Source organism: Ylistrum balloti, unplaced genomic scaffold (genome assembly GCF_031769215.1).
Source record: "Ylistrum balloti isolate Yb309-2 unplaced genomic scaffold, AGI_CSIRO_Ybal_v1 Utg369810, whole genome shotgun sequence".
Taxonomy (NCBI): Eukaryota; Metazoa; Mollusca; class Bivalvia; order Pectinida; family Pectinidae; genus Ylistrum; species Ylistrum balloti.
Genome location: NW_026781983.1, coordinates 693411 through 719040, shown reverse-complemented (window position 1 = coordinate 719040; position 25630 = coordinate 693411). Strand labels below are relative to the sequence as shown.

General features: G+C 34.7%; 1 protein-coding gene across 1 annotated transcript; it reads right to left on the bottom strand.

The window, feature by feature from the left end:
- Positions 1 to 1174: 1174 nt before the first annotated feature.
- On the bottom strand, positions 1175 to 24024 carry LOC132544853 (rho GTPase-activating protein 18-like). The gene is made up of 17 exons (XM_060208502.1): positions 23910 to 24024; positions 22270 to 22332; positions 18882 to 19057; positions 18428 to 18614; positions 16791 to 16940; positions 15865 to 15911; positions 13446 to 13608; positions 11466 to 11557; positions 10967 to 11044; positions 10316 to 10475; positions 9460 to 9542; positions 8393 to 8605; positions 8000 to 8074; positions 6998 to 7063; positions 6061 to 6209; positions 5729 to 5835; positions 1175 to 1315 (listed from the first exon to the last, which is right to left on the bottom strand). The coding sequence occupies exons 1-17, from the start codon at positions 24022 to 24024 to the stop codon at positions 1221 to 1223; spliced, it is 2019 nt and encodes a 672-aa protein (XP_060064485.1). The 3' UTR covers positions 1175 to 1220.
- Positions 24025 to 25630: the final 1606 nt, after the last annotated feature.

Genomic DNA, 25630 nt, shown 5'->3' with positions numbered 1-25630 from the left:
AGGGTACGTAGGTTATACTTCTTAAATGAAAATTATTAAAATATAATACATATTGTTTACATATAGTATTCTTAGCCTTAAACTCATCCTTGAATAATTATATTATTGTAAATAATCAGCACCCAATTTCAAACTTGGTTTTCATAATAGTAATCCATTGAAGTTATAAAAATATCCATTACAACATTTCATAAAAATGGAATGCAATGTTGATGAAGGAGATCTACAGTATATTCCAGTTTTATTTAGGTTCATGTAAAACCAAGGAAACCATCATCGGAATCCTTGTGTCTAATTGGCAGTTTCCAATCCAATATTAATTGTACACATCACCATCGAGACATGTTTAAATAATCTTCAGGTAAATAATGTGTTTACATGATGCTACAAAGGAAATATGAGAGTTCAGTTTCTCAAGCTTTCTCGTCATTAGAAAAGAAATTTGGCAGCTTAACCTTTGGTTGATTGCTGAACGATTCCTCAAAATTACCACGGGAAAACTGCAGTTTCTTCAGCAGTTCCTGCTGGATGCTGTGAGTAGCTTTTTCATCAGTTCCTGCTAGATGCTGTGAGTAGCGTTTTCACCAGTTCCTGCTGGATGCTGTGAGTAGCATTTTATCAGTTCCTGTTGGACGCCGTGAGTAGCGTTTTCACCAGTTCCTGTTGGATGCCGTGAGTAGCGTTTTCACCAGTTCCTGTTGGACACTCTCATTAGCTTTTTCACCAGTTCTTGTTAGACGCCGTGTGTTGCATTTTCACCAGTTTCTGCTGGATGCTGTGAGTAGCTTTTTCACCATTTCCTGCTAAACACTGTGAGTAGCGTTTATGGTCACCATTGTGTCTAAAGTATTATTGGTTGATGTAGTTCGTCACCAATACCTATAATTGCTGATATCATAGCTAAACTGTGCAGTAAAACATTTGGATGCAGGGATACCTATTGGGCATTTTGAGCACCTCCTATGTTTACCATAGAAACACTGAGTATGAAAGTTGGTTGCTATGCTCCCTAATAAAATGCTGGATTTAAACGCATTATCATATCTTTGGTTACTAAGGAGACATTGCCCATGCTTGGTATCAATCTTTCCCAAAGCATAAGTTGGCCACTTTGCTGTCAACGAATTTCCCATGAAGATTATGGAGCAAAACATGGCTGTTAGAGTTCCTCGGCACTTCCTGCTTTACTCTGTGAGCACTATTTAGAGTTCGTATGGAGACTATCTATGATAGCTTGTTTTGATGACCCACTCTGCATTAGGGTTTACCTTGTACAGTGCCATCATGTTGGTTTGGTGATCTAAGCATCGTTCACCTGAGCAAAAAGATAAAGGTAAAATGACAGTATATGTAAACAAATGAATAGCATCATATACCATCCTGTACTACCTTTCTAAATCTGCTCTGTTTGTGCAGGCTTGGAGTTTTTATGAACGGCTTATACCTTGATGTATTAACTACCTGATCCAAAGGCTCTAGCATCGGGCAGGAGAATGGGTTGGGAGCAAAATAAACAAAGTGTCAATCATACTTTGTAGTACACACAGAACAGACAAAGGTACTGTACTGGTCAAATCATTATATTTCTGAATTGCAACCCTGTCCACCACCACAGTGTTAACTTTTGTGCACTACAATGTAATGCTAGTGAACTAACTACACTAAGAGAAGTCTGGAGAGGGCGAAACCGGTAGGTGGTTAATAATAAATATGAAAACACTACTCTGAAGCCGTTGTGATTGATACTCAGTACCTGATTTTCTCTATTGCTCAATCACCCTGCATACTCTCTGGTATCCAGCTGAAGAGTAAAGGAACCTAACACCCAACCTACCTAGTATGAACGGCATTGGCTCTACATTGTAAATCCTTCTAAGTACACCAAGATGTACACTCATTCTCAAGTAAAGCAAAATGTTTACATAAAATGAAGATAGGGAACTTTATAATTCATTACATACTTCATGATAACTCTGGAAACATTGTAAATCTTGCTCTATTAAAGTTGATATCCACATTTGTTTAAAAATATCATTCCTGTATTTAAATAGAATTTGATTATAATGTACAATATCTGATAGGCAATGAAATTAACAATAAAAATCAGAATAACCAATGATATAATGTTGATAAAACCATCCTTTAAAAATTAGCAACTTATGTTTTCTATGTATTTGGCAGAGTTTAACACATATACCAGTAATAGCTATTGACATTTAAGGACGACCTTCAAACGTGTGCAGAGTGAGTGCAAATTGGGGTTATTTTTGTGGAAAACTGCAATATGTTCATGTAATTCTGGTGATGTTGCAGAACTGAAGTTGATATTACAGACCTATACCACGCTGATGGGACAGCCTCTAAGATCCTAGTTGGTTAAAATGTGTGCCGACATAACCTCAGGTGAAAATCTGCATTGTTCAGTGAGACAGTCACAAGCTTATTACAAGGAGACTCTGCCCCGAAATGACCCTGAATGTTCACTGGTCGATAAAACCAACAAACAACCTACCCTATAGAAGTAATTACAACTACCGAATGTACCCAGCAGGACAACACCATCTGGTTTAATGATACTACCAAATTGTGAATCAGTCGTTACGCTACCATAATACTGAACAGTTTGTGGGAGTACACACTACCATTTTCAAGTCTCTGGTGTGTCCCGCCACCAAGGTGTAGTAATAAATGAGTCCCCTTTCCCCAAAACTCTCCCGCGAGGAATCATTGAACCAGAAAAGTGCAAAAGACCCTAACACTGATGTCGTTATATTAAGGAATAAGCCTCTAGCAGAGAAACCTAACAAAAAGCAACTACAACATTAATAGTAAGCATGTAAAGATTTTCTCGAAAGTCTACAGTACATACCTACATGTGTATCACATGTACAACCTGTTATGTACAGATAAGTAAGACTCCCTATATTGCCCTTCGTTATGTACAGATAAGTAAGACTCCCTATAATGTCCGTCGTTATGTACAGATAAGTAAGACTCCCTATAATGCCCGTCGTTATGTACAGATAAGTAAGACTCCCTATAATGCCCGTCGTTATGTACAGATAAGTAAGACTCCCTATAATGCCCGTCGTTATGTACAGATAAGTAAGACTCCCTATAATGCCCGTCGTTATGTACAGATAAGAAAGACTCCCTATAATGCCCGTCGTTATGTACAGATAAGTAAGACTCCCTATAATGCCCGTCGTTATGTACAGATAAGTAAGACTCCCTATATTGTCCATCGTTATGTACAGATAAGTAAGACTCCCTATATTGCCCTTCGTTATGTACAGATAAGTAAGACTGACTATATTGTCCTTCGTTATGTACAGATAAGTAAGACTCCCTATATTGCCCTTCGTTATGTACAGATAAGTAAGACTACCTATATTGCCCGTCGTTATGTACAGATAAGTAAGACTCCCTATATTGCCCGTCGTTATGTACAGATAAGTAAGACTCCCTATATTGTCTGTCTTTATGTATAGATAAGTAAGACTCCCTATAATGCCCGTCGTTATGTACAGATAAGTAAGACTACCTATATTGTCCGTCGTTATGTACAGATAAGTAAGACTCCCTATAATGCCCGTCGTTATGTACAGATAAGTAAGACTCCCTATAATGCCCGTCGTTATGTACAGATAAGTAAGACTCCCTATAATGCCCGTCGTTATGTACAGATAAGTAAGACTGACTATATTGTCCATCGTTATGTACAGATAAGTAAGACTCCCTATATTGTCCGTCGTTATGTACAGATAAGTAAGACTCCCTATAATGCCCGTCGTTATGTACAGATAAGTAAGACTCCCTATATTGTCCATCGTTATGTACAGATAAGTATTTTTGTCCAATAGTAAGACTCTATTGTTCGTTATGTACAGATAAGTAAGACTTATATTGTCCATCGTTATGTACAGATAAGTAAGACTCCTATATTGCCCTTCGTTATGTACAGATAAGTATTTTTACCAATATTGTCCGTCTGTTATGTACAGATAAGTATTTTTAACAATATTATCCCTGTTATGTACAGATAAGCCCGTAATGCAATAGTTATGTACAGATATGTACAGATAATGCCCGTATTTTTAACAATAGTATCTATTGTTATGTACAGATAAGTATTTTTAACAATAGTATCTATTGTTATGTACAGATAAGTATTTTTAACAATAGTATCTATTGTTATGTACAGATAAGTATTTTTAACAATAGTATCTATTGTTATGTACAGATAAGTATTTTAACAATATTATCTATCGTTATGTACAGATAAATATTTTAACAATATATATCTACTGTTATGTACAGATAAGTATTTTACCAATAATGCCCGTCGTTATGTACAGATAAGTAAGACTCCCTATAATGCTCGTCGTTATGTACAGATAAGTGTGACTCCCTATATTATCCGTCGTTATGTACAGATAAGTAAGACTCCCTATATTGCCCGTCATTATGTACAGATAAGTATTTTAACAATATAATGCTACGTGTTATGTACAGATAAATATTATTTTATGTACAATAGTATCTATTGTTATGTACAGATAAGTATAATTACTTATATTGTCACCTGTTACATACAGATAAGCATACTTAACTATATTACCAAAAATGAACGTCCTGTTACCCAGAGATAAGTGTAATTACTTATATTGAAACACGTTATGCACAGGTAAGCATGATTATCTATCTGACCACAGGTCATGTACAGATAGGTGTACTTACCTATATTATCTCATGTCAATGTCTCCTGTTATATATAATTACCTGAATTGTCACCTGTCTTGTATAAATAAGTATACCTGCCTACACATTGCCTCATGTCATCTACAGGTAAGTAAAATTACCTATATTTCTTCATGTAATTTACAGGTAAGCATTTTTACCAATATTATCTACTGTTATGTACAGATAAGCATTTTACCAATATTATCTATTGTTATGTACAGATAAGTATTTTTACCAATATTATCTACTGTAATGTACAGATAAGTATTTTTAACAATAGTATCTACTGTTATGTACAGATAAGCATTTTTACCAATATTATCTATTGTTATGTACAGATAAGCATTTTTACCAATATTATCTATTGTTATGTACAGATAAGCATTTTACCAATATTATCTACTGTTATGTACAGATAAGCATTTTACCAATATTATCTACTGTTATGTACAGATAAGCATTTTACCGATATTATCTACTGATATGTACAGATAAGCATTTTACCGATATTATCTACTGTTATGTACAGATAAGCATTTTACCAATATTATCTACTGTTATGTACAGATAAGTATTTTTACCAATATTATCTATTGTTATGTACAGATAAGTATTTTTACCAATATTATCTATTGTTATGTACAGATAAGCATTTTACCAATATTATCTACTGTTATGTACAGATAAGTATTTTTACCAATATTATCTATTGTTATGTACAGATAAGCATTTTACCAATATTATCTACTGTTATGTACAGATAAGCATTTTACCAATATTATCTACTGTTATGTACAGATAAGCATTTTACCGATATTATCTACTGATATGTACAGATAAGCATTTTACCGATATTATCTACTGTTATGTACAGATAAGTATTTTTAACAATATTATCTACTGTTATGTACAGATAAGTATACTTATCTTTATTACTGCCCCTCACCCACATCAATCCTGAAATTCCAAAGGTAAGGATAATTACCTAAATTGCCACCTGTTTCATACAGGTAAGTGTGTTCCTCGGCGAAAGAAACTTTATCAGGGTCGGAGTAGACTCCCTGCTGCATCAGTGTTTTCTTTTTGTTCTCCCTTTAGAAACAAATTGTCACATGTAATAATAGCATGTATATATTAAACATATTTCTAATAAGAATACAATACATACAACACCGAGAAATCCTCATGGAGGACTAATTTGTCTGTGTTTTTGACTTTGGTGTGATAAGGCTATTTACTAAAATATGGTGTTATACGTTGCAGAATTGGCCAGTTATTTTTAAAAGTTGAATAACATACAACATAACTTCTAATTACCTCCCATTAACAGGTTTTAAAGCTTCATCCGTGTTCCTGAATCTGTCGACTATTTGCCCAGCAGTCATGCAATTGTCCAGGCGGATTGCAGTAGAACTTTTGGTTAGGTTTGGGGCATGGACACGTATTACACCTTCTTCAAAATCACCCTTAATTAAATGAAAATTATTCAAATTTCGATAACTGGTTAATTGTTAAAATGTATATAAAATCAATTTATTATAGAATACAAAATCACCTTGTTAGAATAAACCAGATAAATTATCAATCTTTATTTTTCAATATAGACATATTCAGACCAGGCCCCACTTGTATAAAACATCTCAACTTGAGATTTCCTCTTATCTTGTATGAAAATTCCTCAAGGAATTTCAGGACATCCTAGCCGATGACTTCCTCCTGTTCCTTGAGAAAATTTTATACAAGCCGTTTTCGAGGAGATATCAGCTGAGGAAAATCTCAACTTGAGGAAAGTTGAGATGTTTTATACAAGTGGGGCCTGATGTCCTTATCTTAACACACTGCAGTCAAACCAAGTGCAACAACTTCCTGTAGGCTATAGGATAGGTAGACTTTAACACGGCATAGACTTGTTTCCAAGTAACATTTGCCAGATTGCTGTTACAACAACACTATGCTATGTATATGACTCAACATGTATACATCTGTTTAATCTTAAATATCTTTTCTCATAAAATAACATCACTTTAACTATAACAATGTAAAAAAATCTTTATTCTACAACAATAATCAAACATGTTTCTGTAATCTGTAACCACTTTTTTTCTGTGTTATTTTGAGGATAGGCAGAACTGATTCTAAATGATGATAGCAGCAACTGTATGTTATTTCATTTACCTGAGTATGTTACATCATACGGCCATTTTTTCTAGCCATTTACAGTCATTATGATTATAATCATAGGTTGTCTTCTTACCTCCTGAACAATGGCAGGCTTTTTGTACAAGTCTGACTTGTCTTTCTTGGCAAGGAATTTTATTTTCTGTGCACAAATTATCAAAAAACAGGTATTAAAAAGCTTTCAAAATAAACTTTCCATTTCATTATCTTCGTAAGAGTACAAAATTAAATCCATTTTCTATTTGTCTGTTTCTTGAGACACCAGGTTGTAATTTTCCAATCTTCCCTGAATTGCCTTGACATCTTGCTATATGTTTTATTTCTTCAGACAAAATCTAATTTCCATAATTGGAATAATATTTGATGTATTTCAAAACTATTGAAATTATTTTTAATCTATCGCAATCAAATTTCTGCACAATATGATTTTTGGCAACTTAGCGCAATACATGGATTAGCACGTCCACAAGTATTGTTTTATAAACAAAACACAGAGACTTACATTAACAAAATCAATCTTATTTTCTAAAATAACTCTTAAACATGTATGAGATAAGATGGACTGTATTTTCTGTAGTAATACCAAACAATCCGAAAAAGAGATCAAATAGGTGATATATCTACGATGTAGAAACTGCGAGTTTGTAGTTAGATCATATCCCACCATCCCACTTTACAGTCAATTTTCTTGGCCAGTCAATCATGATCTCACATGATTAAATCAAATAAATTCTTCCAATATAAGGCCTATGCAGAACACCATATTTCTTGGAAAGGAATTTTGACATTCTGTGAGTACCAATTCTCAGCTGACAAATACATCATAAACTGTCTAAGTAGAAGCAATTAAATTCAGGATTATGTGTTAAGTTTTGTTAATTTCTTTAATTAGTTTGCATGTAAGTTTTCAAAGAATTTTGACAAGCACATGTTTTAAAATGATAGAATCCATTAAAATTGAAGTAATACTATGGCAACAGTTGAAATTTAGATAATTCTTTTATTTAAACAGCGATACCTCGTCACATACTGAAGCTTTTTTCATTGTTGAGAAAAAGAAAATTGACAAAAGACTTACCGATTTATCCCTGCCTTTGCGTTGTTGAGATATTTCATTTTGGCGTCTCATCTGTTGCACCAAAAATGTTGGCACCTGTGTCAAATAAAATTAGCTGAAATTTTCAGTTTGTACTGATTGGAGCATTTTACTTAGACAGAAGCATTAGGACAATGATATAGTGAGATATAAAAAAAGCCACATGACTGAAAGTGGAGCATACCTTCAAAGTCATTTCTTTCATCTGAACTTTGCTATAATTCTACCATAAAAAATATACTGTATGAGGTTTTGATAAATATTACTGTTTCCTGGACATTTTTTTTTGTGAATGAATATTACTCAAGGAGTTTTAAGTAATGGATGATGTCAATATACAAATGTGTATAAAAACCACAATTCATACATATTTACCGTCCAAAGAATGTCCAGGTATTTAATAAGCATTCTGACAATATTTGAGGTTCCAGCTGCCATGGTTATCTCTCGTTCCTGAATGCCCTTGAACTTGGAGCGACCAGAAGACACCAGAAACAGATTTGGGGCCATGATCATAGAAACATTAGCTAAACTCATCTTGTTCTCTGGGCACTTATTCACAACTCGTTGTAGGAACCGCAACAGCATCTACAACAAAAGGGATGGTTCTAAAACAAATGTCTGTAACACATTTACATACCATATTTATCCAATTATTATTGTGTTATTCACAGAGAATGTATCTCGAGAAGATTCATAAGTGTTTAAAATGCATCCACCTCCTTTGACCTTGGAAATGGGTCAAATTGTTTTTTAAGAAGAAACTTAAATTGATCACTCAGTATCTAGGACTAAGTGTATGAATATAAGTACACTGGGTCTTCAGGAAATTAAGATAATTCTTAAATGTTTTAAACATGGCTACCTTTGTGACCTTGAAAAGTGGTCATTGTCATATATCATATGAAGAAACATTTATATGAGGAAATTTTGTAGTATTCCATCACTGGTACCTACTGGCCAAACATCAGTAATCAGGGTCTTGTGGCACTTGAAAAAAGATTCTCAAATATTTCTTCACCTATTTGAACTCTGTGACCTTAGAAATAGGTCCAGGCCAAGTACATGCAGAAACTTAGTGCCAATCTTTTATAAAATCCTACTGGCAAAAATAAAAACTTTGAGTCTTTTGGAATAACTTGAGAAGAAGATTATAAATGTTTCTCATATTTGACCTCTGTGACCTTAAACATAGGTCAAGATGGTTCAAAAAGCTACTGGTTATTGATATTTGGCAAGAATGTACCCGAGATGCATTACAATCCATTCCAGGTACAATCTCGCCAAAAATCAGCGACCAGTTACTTTATAATTGTTTTCTAGAAAGGGTTATTATTTGGTTGATTTGACAGATCAGTCATCTTACAACAACCTCAATGACGCTTTGTGTCATTACAGCTAATTAATAAAAAAAATAGTGCCTGTAACTATACGTTCTTTACCTGTAGAGTATTACGATGGACTGGTGGAAGTAACAGAATTAGTAAGCACAGGGCTTGTAACTGTAGTTTCTTCTCCTTTATACCTGAAATAAAAAATATAAATGTTAAGTTCTCAAATATTTACCCCATTTTGATTTTTTCACAAGAGGCCTACAAGACCTGTAAAGTTCACTTGATTTGTACATTTCACGATCATGAATTGGATGAAGAAGGTATTGACTAGAAATGAAAACAAGTAATAACTTTTACATTGTCCACTGAGTTTTGATGTTTTCAATAATTTTGGACCAATTAATCTTTTATTTGGCATATTTACCGTCACACCCAAAGACTCCATAAGAATATTGGAACATGTTACCGGGTATTCTCCAGGTGTCATGAGCGTGAGGGAATAAGCTAGCACAGTAGAGAGACAGTACTTTACATAATCTTTACTAAAAGTCTCCAAGCTTTGGTACAGTATAGATAATAAACAGGTTTGCTAAGAAGCTAGCTAAGAACTAGTAGTAATTCTTGCTCTATGTCAAAGTGAAAGCCTCTATATATTTATAGGTGAGTATAGGATAGTCAGGTGGCGCAGTGGTAATGCCCTCGCCTTTCACCTAGCTGTCCGGGTTTCGATTCCCGGAATGGATGTTGTTACCTGCCCCACCACGTGGGTTTTCCCCCTGGTAGTCCGTATTCCTCCCACAATAAGACCCTTATGTGCTACCATTCGGATCAACAAGAGTGATTAATGTAAGTTCAAAAAAATTGCTTTGGAATTGTTGTAAAATAGTTCAAGTTTATTATCATAGGTGAGTGATATTCAGGTATGGTTACTTAAGCTAATACAGAACTAGAGTGAGATACTTACCCTCTACCTGAGCAAAGGCCTCTATGTATTCATAAGTCAGTAGAGGCACTGGAAGCTCTCGTAGGAACTGTTTTAGAAGGCCTGCAGCATCATTAGGCATGACTTCTGCCCAGGAGATAGCACCACTATAAAATCTCTCTTCCAGCTCTCCTCGTAATTGCTTGGGAAAAACAAAATTAAAGCCATTTCTGTAACCGCCATGTAACTTCATATGAAAAATAAGTCCTTTTGGCTACCTGGTGCTAGGAGCTATGTGTATCTAGTCAAATTTTTTATATAACCCCACCTATCTCATATGAAATAGACTTTTTTCATTTTATACAATACAAATTAATATCAAAACAGTTCAAATGACCATCAAAGACAGTAATAAAAGACATATCACCAAACATTGTTATTTATAAAACCAGTCTTTAGAGGCCACTCAAGGAAGCAGAGGAAAGTGGCCTTTATACACAGGTGGTCTTTATATAGAGGTTTGATCATTATGAAGTACACTGCATAAAGAACTAAAAACATGGCCTTTATGGACATTAAGTGGGAAACTCTGCAAGTTGAACATGTACTTTGATTGTTGAAATTTTCTGATATAGTTATTGCCATTAAACATTAGCCCATGATTCCTTTTTTGTGGGTATGATTTAAGTATACCTTGATTCTCCCTGTGGAACCTGGTACTCGGAGAATCCCTTCCATATCCAGACAGTGAGACTCCAGGAAACAGATAATCTGTGGATTAATTGGTTATATCAATGTAATTTATTCCCAGATTAGTATCAGAGACATTTCACGTCAAAGCTGATATTTTTTGTGACCAATATCTATTCATTGAGTTTTTTGCTGCCTAAACAGCAATGATAGGAAGCTTTAAGAACCTAAATTATCTAAATACACATAATATAGGTGAACCATCTCAGTCTATCCAGCAATTAAAAAAGAAGTTTTCTACTTATAAAAATTTAAGTGAAAAGTTATTTAAAGGGGCATAACTCAGAGCTCTTAAGAACAATATCCCCATGAAATCTAATTTATAAGCACAACCAAATTCACTGAGCTCAAATATCTAAAGTGTACAAATTCAAGAAATTTAGCGAGAAAGGGTGGATGACAGTCATGTATGATATTAAAATTCTTTCATAATAATACTTACGTCATGAAAGATGATTGGGACGGTGACTCTAGGCTCTATCTTCCGGTCATTTTCTAAAAGTGTGTGTAGGGGAACACCAAAAAGGCCATGATCTGCAACAAGAAATGTGTACCAAATAACATGTCGTTGTCTTGGTTAACAGGTAAACCATGCATTTATAACAAAATATGTTCTAAATGTATGATGACAGAAACCATTTCTGAAATTTGGACACTGTCTGGACCCATATGCAGTGACAAATTCAATCCTGGTCGGACACTGATGTAATGCTTATGGTACTGACAGATACATTTTCCCCTTAAGGGTAACAGATGTACACATACTTTTCACCCATGTAAATCATCTCTTCTAGTCATTTCATCATTGAGTCAAACCTAAGGAATTTTGCAAACCTCAGTAAACTTTCACTCCTGTTCTGTCACCAAACCTCAGTAACCTTTCACCCCTGCACTGAACTCAAACCTCAGTAACCTTTCACCCCTGGACTGAACTCAAACCTCAGTAACCTTTCACTCCTGTACTGAACTCAAACCTCAGTAACCATTCATTCCTGCACTGAACTCAAACCTCAGTAACCTTTCACACCTGCACTGAACTCAAACATCAGTAACCTTTCACCCCTAGACTGAGCTCAAACCTCAATAACCCTTCAATCCTGTACTAAACTGAAACCTCAGTAGCCTTTCATCCCTGGACTGAACTCAAACCTCAGTAACCTTTCATCCCTGGACTGAACTCAAACCTCAGTTACCTTTCACCCTGTGCTGAACTCAAACCTCAGTAACCTTTCACCCCTAGACTGAGCTCAAACCTCAATAACCATTCAATCCTGTACTAAACTCAAACCTCAGTTACCTTTCACCCCTACACTGAACTCAAACCTCAGTAACCTTTCACTCCTGCACTGAACTCAAACCTCAGTAACCTTTCACCCTGTGCTGAACTCAAACCTCAGTAACCTTTCACCCCTAGACTGAGCTCAAACCTCAATAACCATTCAATCCTGTACTAAACTCAAACCTCAGTAACCTTTCACCCCTGTACTGAACTCAAACATCAGTAACCTTTAACCCCTGCACTGAACTCAAACATCAGTAACCTTTAACCCCTGCACTGAACTCAAACCTCAACAAGTACATAGTCATTCAGATCCCCTGCCCATATTCATTTGTGAAACATATATATTTAAAGTGAGCAATATGGAAAACTGGAATAGGTATCAGCCGATCAGGTCACTGCAACCTCATTAAATATGTGCAAAATTTGCTGATAATCACACCTGAACAAGGAATTAAGGTAATGAGTATGCAAAGCAAAATTCCTAAAATAATCTTATCATTCCATCAAAAGATAATGTGTAGAAAAATTTCCAATATAGTGATAGAAAGAAATCAGTTAATCAGGTCACAGCAGCCTCATTAGATATGAGCAGAATTTGCTGTTAAGCGAACTTGGGCAAGAGATTAAGGTAACAAGTGTACCAACCAAGTTTCATCAAAATCCAACTAGTCCTTCAAAAGATATCATGCATGAAGACAGACCGAAGGACAGATGAAGGGACAGATGGAAGGACAGATGGACGGACGGAAAAATGGACAGAACCCAGTTGAATATCCCTCGCCAATTTTGTTGGGTTAGGAATGATAACAATTCACCCATATGTTTAACTCAAACCTTCCTTTTATACCTGTTTTACCCCTGTGCTAGATTAGAACCTACCTATTTCAGCTTGAACACTTCCTATCCCACCCCTTGTTGGAGCTCAAACCTACGTTTCATCCCAACTTAAACCTACATAGATTTATTGCTATGCTACATTCAAACCTACTTTTCACTCTTGTCTTAAAGACTAAAACGTACCCCTTCTACGTCTCTGCAGGACCCAAACACACTTTTCTCCCAAGGCTAGACCCAAACACACCTTTCTCCCAAGGCTAGACCCAAACATACCTTTAACGCTTGGGATAGCCACAAACCTACCTTTCACTCTTTTCTTTGCCTTTCGGTGTCTGTAGGTAATGTTATGATTATCGAACAGAGAGGTAAGTTCTAGAAGAGCAAGTGACCTTATCTGTGACATGTCACTGGAGCCAAGGTCACTCATCTGTGTCACTCCCAACTTATCTTTTACTAGTGTAAAATTCTGTAAACAAAATTATTGACTGTGTAAATGAAAAAGTAATTAGTTTAAGACAAAATGTAAGGAAGGCATTGCATATATTCATTTCAGAGTTATTATTTTTGAAGATCAGTTCTGCACCAGGAGTATTTAATGAGGATTTTTTCACCTTTTCAACATATTATCATTATTTGAAGATTTTAACACATATGACTCTTTTGCCTTAATAGAGTGTCCAAGTAATTCATAAAGACAACCTTGGTAGTCATTTCAGCATGCTACTGGCCACAGAGCGTGACCATATTATTGTCTTATTGTTATTCAACAAAATTTTTGAAGAATTCAACACATTTGAACCATGTCAATTTGAAAGTGATTCAACATCATTTATTTAAGAGGGCCTCATCATCCAAGAATATATAAGTTACTAACTTAGTTTTGAATCTAGGTTAAATCCAAAAACTTTTAAATAAACAGTCTCCAGGAAATGATAAAAAAATATTCATGGTGTCAGTGTCAAAAGCTGATACTGAAAAATGTATCAGGTTCTATAATGGTTTGTAGTAATATGTAGTCCTTGTCAAAACAGATACTGAAAAATGTATCAGGTTCTATAATGATTTGTAGTAAAATGTAGTCCTTGTCAAAACAGATACTGAAAAATGTATCAGGTTCTATAATGATTTGTAGTAATATGTAGTCCTTGTCAAAACAGATACTGAAAAATGTATCAGGTTCTATAATGATTTGTAGTAAAATGTAGTCCTTGTCAAAACAGATACTGAAAAATGTATCAGGTTCTATAATGGTTTGTAGTAATATGTAGTCCTTGTCAAAACAGATACTGAAAAATGTATCAGGTTCTATAATGATTTGTAGTAATATGTAGTCCTTGTCAAAACAGATACTGAAAAATGTATCAGGTTCTATAATGATTTGTAGTAAAATGTAGTCCTTGTCAAAACAGATACTGAAAAATGTATCAGGTTCTATAATGGTTTGTAGTAATATGTAGTCCTTGTCAAAACAGATACTGAAAAATGTATCAGGTTCTATAATGATTTGTAGTAATATGTAGTCCTTGTCAAAAAAGATACTGAAAAATGTATCAGGTTCTATAATGAAAAATGTATCAAAACAGGTTCTATAATGATTTGTAGTAATATGTAGTCCTTGTCAAAACAGATACTGAAAAATGTATCAGGTTCTATAATGATTTGTAGTAATATGTAGTCCTTGTCAAAACAGATACTGAAAAATGTATCAGGTTCTATAATGATTTGTAGTAATATGTAGTCCTTGTCAAAACAGATACTGAAAAATGTATCAGGTTCTATAATGATTTGTAGTAATATGTAGTCCTTGTCAAAACAGATACTGAAAAATGTATCAGGTTCTATAATGATTTGTAGTAATATGTAGTCCTTGTCAAAACAGATACTGAAAAATGTATCAGGTTCTATAATGATTTGTAGTAATATGTAGTCCTTGTCAAAACAGATACTGAAAAATGTATCAGGTTCTATAATGATTTGTAGTAATATGTAGTCCTTGTCAAAACAGATACTGAAAAATGTATCAGGTTCTATAATGATTTGTAGTAATATGTAGTCCTTGTCAAAACAGATACTGAAAAATGTATCAGGTTCTATAATGATTTGTAGTAATATGTGTATCAGGTTCTATAATGGTTTGTAGTAATATGTAGTCCTTGTCAAAACATATACTGAAAAATGTATCAGGTTCTATAATGATTTGTAGTAAAATGTAGTCCTTGTCAAAACAGATACTGAAAAATGTATCAGGTTCTATAATGGTTTGTAGTAATATGTAGTCCTTGTCAAAACAGATACTGAAAAATGTATCAGGTTCTATAATGATTTGTAGTAATATGTAGTCCTTGTCAAAACAGATACTGAAAAATGTATCAGGTTCTATAATGATTTGTAGTAATATGTAGTCCTTGTCAAAACAGATACTGAAAAATGTATCAGGTTCTATAATGATTTGTAGTAATATGTAGTCCTTGTCAAAACAGATACTGAAAAATGTATCAGGTTCTATAATGATTTGTAGTAATATGTAGTCCTTGTCAAAACAGATACTGAAAAATGTATCAGGTTCTATAATGATTTGTAGTAATATGTAGTCCTTGTCAAAACAGATACTGAAAAATGTATCAGGTTCTATAATGATTTGTAGTAATATGCAGTCCTTGTCAAAAGCTGATAGTGAAAAATGTATTACTGGTAGGTGCAATAATATTAAAGAGACACTTACTGGTAAATTGTCTCCCACTTTCTGTTTTGGTCCTGACTGATAGCCAACATGGAAAACAACAGTGAAATTTAAGAAGCAAGTTTTCCAGAACAGCTCCAGAGGAGGTCACAATAAAATCTTGTTGTGAGATATAATACGTTTACCAGTTTTACTAAAGTGTTGCAGATCACTTTTTCTAGAACTACCAAAAGATGCAATGCTAGATCATAGTACAAAAGACATAAAAGTGGTTTGCACATATCAATACAATGTGGCAATTAGAGTATTAGTTAGATAATAAATTAAAGGTGTTTATACAGCAGTTTCACCCTTCGGAGATAAGTGAGGCAAAGGACCTAAATTCTAAAACTGATAATGTGAAGACAAATCAAAACTGGTGAAAAGAAATCTCAAAAACCAAATGGGAAAGAGCTCTAACCCTGAAATTTATTATATTTCACAATTTTTAATACTTAGTTTCAAAAGAATGTCAAGAACATGTATAATTATAAACTGTGGCACTATCTGAATTGCATAACATATCTTTTTCAGTGGATTCTTTCACACAAAAACGTTTCTTTTCACCTCCCATTTACAGGAAAATAAAAAAAAAATGGCCTCATCAACTTCTTATCTGTTGCTACATGGCTGTTCACACATAGTTAAATAAATAAATATAGTCTTTATTCATTTTACAACAATTGCGAAACAAGTTATTTCAACTTATACTAATCACTCTTGTTGGCCCGGATGTAAGCGTGCGAGGAGTCTTATTGTGGGAGGAAACCAGAGAACATGGGAAAAACCCACGTGGTCGGGCAGGTGACCCCATACCTTTTCACATCCATTCTGGGAATCGAACCCCGGACGGCTAGGTGAAAGGCGCATGCCTTACCACTGCACCATCCAACCATCCCTCACACTTAGTTATATACCTACCCTCTGTTGGTCCTTAATGTAGCGACTAGACTCCTCAGTTTTTAGTTCAAACATAATGTCCTCGTGATCGGATATGGGAGGGAGGCCTCCTCCAGACAGCCTCTCAGCTACAGGATGGTGATATGATCTCTTAGGGTGGACACTTAACATTTCTATTCCTGCATTAATAAAAGCAAAGTTTTAGTTTTTCTTCAATAAAGTGTCCTCTGTCATTTTTCTTATGAATATGAGTTTATAGAAAACATCTACCAAATACAGATACAACTCTGAAAGTGAAACCTATATTGCCTGTTCTTCTATACATAGTAAAATGATTTACATATCTTTATATGAACAACAAGAAAATACCAACATGTGAACAGAATCATAATTCAAGCTCAAAATCATTAAAATTAAGGCAAAACATCACCAAAAGAAGGACTTTCACAGAGACACCTAAAAAAGTACATAGAGGATGAAAGATCAGGTGTTCCAAAGTGTAAGTGTCTTGTGCTTCATTGACAACACCAACCAAATGAGAACAAGGTATACAACAATGGAACCAACAGGCAAGCTAACAAGCATCAAACACATCCAGCTTTATATCACACAAAAAAGTAGAATATTTTTAAATGAGATCACTATGATGACAGTAAAACTTCCCTGTAATTTTCATCAATCTCATCTATCAAGAAAGAGTTTTGCTAGTTTGTCTGTCATTTGTTAACATGTTACACAAAAATCATGATATTGGGAACAGTCCACCTTGAATCAACTGTGAGATGTAAACACCATAGGTTGGGGATGTTAACTGTTGCTATCCAGAAATGGAAACTGAAATCATAGCGTTTCAACAGATGGAAAGATGTATCTTGATTTCCTTGACAACCTGTTGATTATGATCATATGTATTAGTCAGAGAGACACAAATGCCACCGTCGCAATGAAGTAAAAGGAACTCTTTCGTGTTCATTGGCTTATTGTTAACAGGTGTTCACATATCTCATGAAGTAAAACTCAAGTTCTGCCTGCAGAATCTTAAGTGGAATTGAGTCAGAAATGGAACTGGTGTGTGGCCTGCAAAATTATTGGCACAGAATCTGAAATAAAATTTAAGTTCTCCTTGTGGAGTCAATGGTATTTAAGAATCTGAAATAAAATTTTAATTCAATTTACTTGCAGGTTTTTGCTTTTTCTTTTTCATTTCTTAATTTTTTTTTTAATTTCTGGAATAATTTTGTAGTAAAGGCCTTAAATAAAATTCAGAAAGCATTAGATTTTAAAATGGCCATGGCTATGGAAAATATTAATTGCACATAACTAAACCAGGCGTTGATCTCCATATCATTATTATACAACAATATCTCAAGTAACAACTATTCTGTATAATATTCTGTGTCTGTTTCAGAATCAATGAGGTGAAATAGAAATTAAAAAAATGACTGAATGTCAGGTTGACAGAATGACAGACAATGCTTAACTCTGAAAGTCCCTAACCTTGAAATTAGGGGGTTATTAAGATATCAAGGTATACTTTTTTTGCTTTGATGAACACAGTGTTGATGACAACTAAATCATTACATTAGAATCATTCATTCTGTTTTATGATACTGTCGCTTGACTATTCTTCTGGTGACTTTTACATTACACCATGTAACATTTGTACCTGTTTGATCTGGACTCACAGCCTCATCTGTCTTTCTCCCAGACATAGAGTAAACTCCCCTCTTTATGAATGACCTGTCCTTGGCTTTACTGCCTTGCCTCAGGATCACCTGGTCAGAAGTTGTCTGTCCTTCCCCAATAGATCCACCGGACAGTCGATGGAATGATCCTGGACTGCCATACAAGCCCTGAAGCATAACCAAAATTCAACAATACAGCAAGACATTGTAAATCGTACACAAGATGATAAATATCTCCATTCACAGACATTTTTTATTTATTTTACTAAATCTGTTGAGGGATTCTTGAGACACCTTGAACATAAGCATTTTGGAAATTCTCCTTCATATAAACAAATAGAAAAGAGTGACAGACTTGTAGACAATGAAATCACTAGACATATTTTGCTAATTAAAGGGGGAGCTGTGAAAACTAACAAGTTCACAGGTACTCACCCCATTGACTGTCTCCTGGGTCGGGAAGATATCCCGCACATCAGTTTTGTTCTGCTTCTGTCGTTTACGCATTGTAGTACTGAGGGTGTCCACGCGTCGCTTTACCACAGCAGCCTGACTGGATGTCAAAGTCGCTGTGACAGCTTCCATTTCATCATCTGTCAGGCCATGTCCATCTGTGTAGTTTGAATATTTAAGTCTTTTAGTTTTCAATTGGCAATCTCTAATCCGACTATCACACTAAACTTATCCAGCTTTCCCAATCTCATACCACCATCAACTACCAGTCATCATTAATTTGTATCTCCCACTATCTAACCCTCACTAATTTGTATATCCCACTATCTAACCCTCACTAATTTGTATCTCCCACTATCTAACCCTCACTAATTTGTATCTCCCACTATCTAACCCTCACTAATTTGTATCTCCCACTATCTAACCCTCACTAATTTGTATCTCCCACTATCTAACCCTCACTAATTTGTATCTCCCACTATCTAACCCTCACTAATTTGTATCTCCCACTATCTAACCCTCACTAATTTGTATCTCCCACTATCTAACCCTCACTAACTATCTGACCCTCACTAATTTGTATCTCCCACTATCTAACCCTCACTAATATGTATCTCCCACTATCTAACTCTCACTAATTTGTATCTCCCACTATCTAACCCTCATAAATTTGTATCTCCCACTATCTAACCCTCACTAATTTGTATCTCCCACTATCTAACCCTCACTAATTTGTATCTCCCACTATCTAACCCTCACTAATTTGTATCTCCCACTATCTAACCCTCACTAATTTGTATCTCCCACTATCTAACCCTCACTAATTTGTATCTCCCACTATCTAACCCTCACTAATTTGTATCTCCCACTATCTAACCCTCACTAATTTGGGATATCCCACTATCTAACCCTCAAAAATTTGTATCTCCCACTATCTAACCCTCACTAATATGTATCTCCCACTATCTAACCCTCACTAATTTGTATCTCCTCACTAATTTGTATCTCCCACTATCTAACCCTCACTAATTTGTATCTCCCACTATCTAACCCTCACTAATTTGTATCTCCCACTATCTAACCCTCACTAATTTGTATCTCCCACTATCTAACCCTCACTAATTTGTATCTCCCACTATCTAACCCTCACTAATTTGTATCTCCCACTATCTAACCCTCACTAATTTGTATCTCCCACTATCTCCCACTATCTAACCCTCACTAATTTGTATCTCCCACTATCTAACCCTCACTAATTTGTATCTCCCACTATCTAACCCTCACTAATTTGTATCTCCCACTATCTAACCCTCACTAATTTGTATCTCCCACTATCTAACCCTCACTAATTTGTATCTCCCACTATCTAACCCTCACTAATTTGTATCTCCCACTAACCCTCACTAATTTGTATCTCCCACTATCTAACCCTCACTAATTTGTATCTCCCACTATCTAACCCTCACTAATTTGTATCTCCCACTATCTAACCCTCACTAATTTGTATCTCCCACTATCTAACCCTCACTAATTTGTATCTCCCACTATCTAACCCTCACTAATTTGTATCTCCCACTATCTAACCCTCACTAATTTGTATCTCCCACTATCTAACCCTCACTAATTTGTATCTCCCACTATCTAACCCTCACTAATTTGTATCTCCCACTATCTAACCCTCACTAATTTGTATCTCCCACTATCTAACCCTCACTAATTTGTATCTCCCACTATCTAACCCTCACTAATTTTTATCTCCCACTATCTAACCCTCACTAATTTGTATCTCCCACTATCTAACCCTCACTAATTTGTATCTCCCACTATCTAACCCTCACTAATTTGTATCTCCCACTATCTAACCCTCACTAATTTGTATCTCCCACTATCTAACCCTCACTAATTTGTATCTCCCACTATCTAACCCTCACTAATTTGTATCTCCCACTATCTAACCCTCACTAATTTGTATTGTATCTCCCACTATCTAACCCTCACTAATTTGTATCTCCCACTATCTAACCCTCACTAATTTGTATCTCCCACTATCTAACCCTCACTAATTTGTATCTCCCACTATCTAACCCTCACTAATTTGTATCTCCCACTATCTAACCCTCACTAATTGGTATCTCCCACTATCTAACCCTCACTAATTTGTATCTCCCACTATCTAACCCTCACTAATTGGTATCTCCCACTATCTAACCCTCACTAATTGGTATCTCCCACTATCTAACCCTCACTAATTGGTATCTCCCACTATCTAACCCTCACTAATTGGTATCTCCCACTATCTAACCCTCACTAATTGGTATCTCCCACTATCTAACCCTCACTAATTTGTATCTCCCACTATCTAACCCTCACTAATTGGTATCTCCCACTATCTAACCCTCACTAATTTGTATCTCCCACTATCTAACCCTCACTAATTTGTATCTCCCACTATCTAACCCTCACTAATTTGTATCTCCCACTATCTAACACTCATAAATTTGTATCTCCCACTATCTAACCCTCACTAATTTATCTCCCACTATCTAACCCTCACTAATTTGTATCTCCCACTATCTAACCCTCACTAATTTGTATCTCCCACTATCTAACCCTCACTAATTTGTATCTCCCACTATCTAACCCTCACTAATTTGTATCTCCCACTATCTAACCCTCACTAATTTGTATATCCCACTATCTAACCCTCACTAATTTGTATCTCCCACTATCTAACCCTCACTAATTTATATCTCCCACTATCTAACCCTCACTAATTTGTATCTCCCACTATCTAACCCTCACTAATTTGTATCTCCCACTATCTAACCCTCACTAATTTGTATCTCCCACTATCTAACCCTCACTAATTTGTATCTCCCACTATCTAACCCTCACTAATTGGTATCTCCCACTATCTAACCCTCACTAATTGGTATCTCCCACTATCTAACCCTCACTAATTGGTATCTCCCACTATCTAACCCTCACTAATTTGTACTTTTTTTTCCAGTTGCCAGTCAGCTAAGATTCTGGTTTGTGGAGTTAGGTGATTGATCTGTACATTTTAACTTATCTGATAGAAATATAAATGTTAAATTTTATTTTTGAGAAGATTCAATTTCTCTGAGATCAGATCAGTCTCTCATAGATTATATTGATATCAATGTAAAAATTATAGTTCTGATTTCTGTATCTTTAATGAAAACTTCAAATTTAACACACAGAAAAACTTAATACATCTACATGTAAATGTATACATACACATAATGCCTATCATAGAATCCAAACAAGATGGAATATTTAAAATTGGATAATCATCAACAAAATGAAGTCAGATATATAGAAATATCTACATTATTCACCGTCATACCTTTGATTCGATTGACGACGGCATCCAATCCGACCTCCTTGAGCCATCTGGCTTCCTGTTCCCCTGTACCCAGATATGGCTACATTATAGATTTGATCACAGAATTCTATCCTACATATGTTAAATTAAAAATCACAACTGTCATTACACTGAACGTGATACAGAGAGTTCCATTCTACCTCAAATTACATTAATTTGAATACCAGTTTTCCTTTTTTATGCCATTTAAACATTATTGTGTTTATAAATTAACTTTAGACAATTAAAACTTTAAGAAATTTCACAATTTAAACAAATTAATTTACCTAATAGCTGCAAATTGAGACAGGCATCATGTAGTAGTATAATATATCAAAGATACAAGTAATCTATTTTGAGTAGGGGTGAAACAATTCATCCCAATTCAATGTGACATTAATTTGCTATCTGATTCAGTTTTCAATATTTCAAAGCCATTTAATATGATACCATACACCATTCCATAGTCATTCAAAGCACGAACTTGTTGTAATGACGAAATAGTGAAAAAAAGTAGTGGTGACATGTCAAAGAGTTGGTCTATACCATTATAATGGATACAATTACATCTGTGGGTGTCTACACTCGAAACCATGAATGCGTAATCATGAAACTGAATTGTGTGTATAAGCACATTCTGTCAACACATGTACACAGTTATTACATGTCCTGGAAGGCAGGCATATTAAGGAACTGCACAAGTTTCCATCATTTATGAGAGCATAATAGTAAAGGTGATTTAACTAAATTGGTTATCCATCTTAACCGTTGATCCTAAACTAAGACATTTTTTTCTTTTTATTATTCATCTTGACATTACCCAACTTTTGACCTTGATCGTCCTTCGTCGTAGGGAAGGTTCTGATTCCAAGCAATGACAAATAAGAGTCATCAAAATTATACTTGATTGTACTCCAAACAACTTGTCACTCAGTATAATTAAAGGATACACAAGGCCTGACTTTATAAGTCAGTATAATGTGACTGGTGAACAACTTGTCAGTATAATCAAAGGATACTCAAGGCCTGACTTTATAAGTCAGTATAATGTGACTGGTGAACAACTTGTCAGTATAATTAAAGGATACACAAGGCCTGACTTTATAAGTCAGTATTATGTGACTGGTGTACAGCTTGTCAGTATAATCAAAGGATACACAAGGCCTGACTTTATAAGTCAGTATTATGTGACTGGTGTACAGCTTGTCAGTATAATTAAAGGATACACAAGGCCTGACTTTATAAGTCAGTATTATGTGACTGGTGAACAACTTGTCAGTATAATCAAAGGATACTAAAGGCCTGACTTTATAAGTCAGTATTATGTGACTGGTGTGTACTTAGAGTGATTTAAAGATCACATTTCAGTGTGGTAGCACTATTCTCTGTCACTATAACTCCAATGTCATTTATATCTATGGACAATATGACACTACGTATGCAATTTTTACTTATTTATAAAAAGCCACACAAAAATTCTGACTGAAGATTTTTTTTAAAGATTTCTGTAAGAACACCAATGAATTCCTGAGGAAGTTTAATATGTCCTCTCTATAGATGATGACAACTCTGATGAATCCTATCCATTTCTGAGAAACAAACATGCTACTAGGTTACAATACCATCTGGAGTTTTAGGGAGTTCCTCCTCTTCCTCTTCCTCATCTGGGTCTTTATTACTCTCAATTTCATGGAACTCTGTCCAGTAATCTTCCAGCGAAGATTTACTCACTGCCATGGTAACAGCATCCGACCATCGTGTGCCATGTGATGTACGTTAAGGGTAGGTAACTATGTCACACCACCTAAAAACACGTAAGTGGTATTTAAGAAATTAAATTACCCAATCTTTACATAAATAACAACATATGGGAAGTTCTGACTGTCTGTTATATTAGAACAAAATGTCAGAGCAAGCATTGACTGATGTGTTTACTATACTCAGCTGGATTGACGACTGTATATATATTATACATACAGAATTGTCTTTAAAAGTCAGTGTTGCATACTACAGGTTGAACTGGTTACATTTTTATCTTAACTACAATAGGGCAAGAAAAGGTAGTCAGAGAAAGGTGAATTACCATTTGTTTATAATAATTTGATGTAAGAAGAAATTACAAATCATCTACCATGTAAACAGGGACAAATGTTGTTACCTGGATCAATACTTTGGTACTCAGAATATTACAATTATATTCGTCAATTAGTCTGTACAGAGTATGTAGTAATTAGTCTGTACAGAGTATGTATTAATTAGTCTGTATAGAGTATGTATTAGTTAGTCTGTACAGAGTAGGTATTAATTAGTCTGTACAGAGTATGTATTAATTAGTCTGTATAGAGTATGCATTAATTAGTCTGTACAGAGTATGTATTAATTAGTCTGTACAGAGTATGTATCAATTAGTCTGTATAGAGTATGTATTAATTAGTCTGTACAGAGTATGTATTAATTAGTCTGTATAGAGTATGTATTAATTAGTCTGTACAGAGTAGGTATTAATTAGTCTGTACAGAGTATGTATTAATTAGTCTGTATAGAGTATGCATTAATTAGTCTGTACAGAGTATGTATTAATTAGTCTGTACAGAGTATGTATCAATTAGTCTGTATAGAGTATGTATTAATTAGTCTGTACAGAGTATGTATTAATTAGTCTGTACAGAGTATGTATTAATTAGTCTGTACAGAGTATGTATTAATTAGTCTGTATAGAGTATGTATTAATTAGTCTGTACAGAGTATGTATAAATTAGTCTGTACAGAGTATGTATCAATTAGTCTGTACAGAGTAGGTATTAATTAGTCTGTACAGAGTATGTATTAATTAGTCTGTACAGAGTATGTATTAATTAGTCTGTACAGAGTATGTATCAATTAGTCTGTATAGAGTATGTATTAACTAGTCTGTACAGAGTATGTATTAATTCCGGATGTACCATCCAGGAGTGAATGACAGAATTAGTCTGTACAGAGTATGTAGTAATTAGTCTGTACAGAGTATGTATTAATTAGTCTGTACAGAGTATGTATTAATTAGTCTGTACAGAGTATGTATTAATTAGTCTGTACAGAGTATGTATTAATTAGTCTGTACAGAGTATGTATTAATTAGTCTGTACAGAGTATGTATTAATTAGTCTGTATAGAGTATGTATTAATTAGTCTGTACAGAGTATGTATTAATTAGTCTGTACAGAGTATGTATTATTTGGTCTGTACAGAGTAGGTATTAATTAGTCTGTACAGAGTATGTATTAATTAGTCTGTATAGAGTATGTATTAATTAGTCTGTACAGAGTATGTAGTAATTAGTCTGTACAGAGTATGTATTAATTAG